This window comes from Wasmannia auropunctata, unplaced genomic scaffold (assembly GCF_000956235.1).
Source record: "Wasmannia auropunctata unplaced genomic scaffold, wasmannia.A_1.0 LD335476.1, whole genome shotgun sequence".
Lineage (NCBI taxonomy): Eukaryota > Metazoa > Arthropoda > Insecta > Hymenoptera > Formicidae > Wasmannia > Wasmannia auropunctata.
Window position 1 is genome coordinate 15,962 of NW_012027414.1, and position 2,449 is coordinate 18,410.

Below are 2,449 nucleotides of genomic sequence, written 5' to 3' on the forward strand. Positions count from 1 at the left end.
GCCAGCCCGCTCAGAGATGTGTATAAGAGACAGGTTTTCTAAAGTACCGATTTGGAAAATAGAGATTTCAAGCTGTAAAATGCTTTTCTGAACATCTCGATATGATCATTTTTGACGAAGTTACACTCTTGAATTTTGGCTATTTTTGGAGAGTAGAGTAAGTGATGCTTTAATTTTGTTGAGACGTGTATATTTATTTTTTGAGGTAACAGGACCCCTATTAAGCTTTTCGAATTTTTCTAACTTTTTACTGACAATGAGTTTAAAGTAAAAAATTAGCAATCACATTCTAGCTAAAGGAGGAACATTTCTTAATAGAATTTTTAACTTTAAAAAATATCACAAAAGTTGGATCGATCTAAATGTAAGTTTAAATAAGCTGTTAGATAAAAAGGCGAACTTACGATATTGGAACACTATCAAATACACAATCATCTAACAACGTACTACGCAGATACAGGAGGCCTATATTATGCGTGCACGAGGTGTTCGTAACACCGGTTATTTTGTCTGAAACAAAAATGTTTGCTTTATGCACAATTTCGTTTTCTTAACTTATTGCTGTTGCAACGTTTTCCCTGAATAATTGATTTTTAAGTGAAAATATAAATATAGTAATTACCACCACATGCTGGCTGGTTTATTCCATTATTGGGCCACAAATCGAGGTGACCTAGAGATTTTTGTATACCAAGAATTGACACGTGAATAACTATTGTACGTTCGGCGTCAGACTTGCAAAATCTGTTCTCACAACTTTTTAACGCGAATAGGATGGGAGCTGCGGGATCGCTACCAAAAAGAAGTGGAAATATGCCGTAACGCAATTTCTGAAAGCTCTTTCCGGCGAAGCCAGCTATATGCGCGCCCAGACTGTGACCCATAAATATCATGTTCTTCAACGAAACATGACATATGTCGATTACCTCTTTGATGTACCTGAAAAAAAATTTTAAATAAGTATGTTTGAATCAAAGACATTGTATCTTTTTCAAATTATAATGTTGTCGCTCGATTTTCATTTCATTCACTTTTTACAAGTTTTGCTTAACACAACATAATGTGTAAAATTTCAATAAACGGAATTTTAATAAATATTTATTATGCATTGTATGTTACACCGATTATCGGTATTAATTGTTACAATATTATCTGGAACGTTATTTAAATCAGAATTGAAATTATTTCAAAATTTAAATTTATACTTATTATACATAATATTTCCTTATTTAATTCATCGCAACGTAACACCTTGAAATTAATAGTTTTACCTTGTCAAGTAATCACTAATTTTGTGAGCATTGCGTATTGCGAAAAGATAATAAATAGGTTCCAATAAACTTTTGCTGCCTGGATCATTATAACACGATGCATCAGCCCAATCTAGTGAGAATACTGTATAACCTCTCTATGGAAAAAAGTTGTTTTAATCAATTTTTTATTAAAGATCTTATAATATCTTTATATTACTTATGGTTAAGTTTGCGAAAAGAAAATATTGAGTTCTAATTTCATTTCTGCGTACAAAAAAAATATTTACCTTTATTAACACAGAAGCAAGTTCAGAAAAGTGATGACTGGATGAATTTGCAATAAAACCATGAACCATGAAAAAAACTGGTTTGGAGCGATCAAAAAGTTCACAGGATTCATTTATTTTGACAAATTTACCATCAGGAAACTCACTGTAAAAAATGCGAGCATAAGCAGTGCGAAAAATAAATTAATTGTATGTACTCATGTAAACGTTTTTACCTTGTATACAAAGCTATCGCAACCGATTTAACGCCGAAGACACAGGAACTTGATGAACCAACTGTAAAGTGTCCATTTTTGATATTACATAACTGTATGTCAAATTATTTTTATATTGTCCAAAATTAAAATGAATAAAATAGGAATTTTTAAACTCCGAGAAATTGTGAATTTTCTTTGTCTTTAAAAAGCAGAAAAATGTTACTTAATGTTAAAAACTTGAGTCAATAAATTCGCGACATTGGTCATTTATTTTTAATTGTTTCAAAATTTTAAAGATCTTCAAAAATTCACTTAGAACATTAAAAACAGTTGCGAGCTCTCGTTTAAAAATGTATCTAAATAATTTAAAGCTTCTGAAACATTATTTCACAAAGATCATTTTAGTAATCTTAACATTTGTGTTATCAAAATTAAAAGAGTGATTTTTATACAATTTGTCGCAAAGTTAGTTACCCAGCTTTCCAAAGCTTTATTTTTTTCACAAATTTACTTTAAACAAAACTCTTTCTGAAACTAACTAAAAACTCAAGGTTTTTAAGAAAAAAGTATTTCTAAGCATTTTTCTTTAATCTTTGAAGAAACGGTATTAACTTTATAGAGAAGTATAATATTTTTTCAATAGAAGCTTGGTTGATGATAAAAGAATATTCTTAGAGGATTGATTTTTAAAAGTATACTAACTAATATATTT

The 2,449-nt window shown here is 29.7% G+C and overlaps 1 protein-coding gene across 1 annotated transcript in view; it reads right to left on the reverse strand.

The window, feature by feature from the left end:
* The window catches only part of LOC105456931 (phospholipase A1-like), a gene marked incomplete at its 5' end in the record, with an annotated part of 3,677 nt that extends 1,861 nt beyond the window's left edge, over positions 1 to 1,816 (reverse strand). Inside the window, 5 exons of the mRNA XM_011701319.1 lie at positions 405 to 510; positions 623 to 939; positions 1,272 to 1,408; positions 1,541 to 1,685; positions 1,756 to 1,816. Of these exons, the coding sequence (XP_011699621.1) occupies positions 405 to 510; positions 623 to 939; positions 1,272 to 1,408; positions 1,541 to 1,685; positions 1,756 to 1,816 (766 nt within the window). The remainder of the gene's footprint in view (positions 1 to 404; positions 511 to 622; positions 940 to 1,271; positions 1,409 to 1,540; positions 1,686 to 1,755) is intronic.
* Between the last annotated feature and the right edge of the window lie 633 nt (positions 1,817 to 2,449).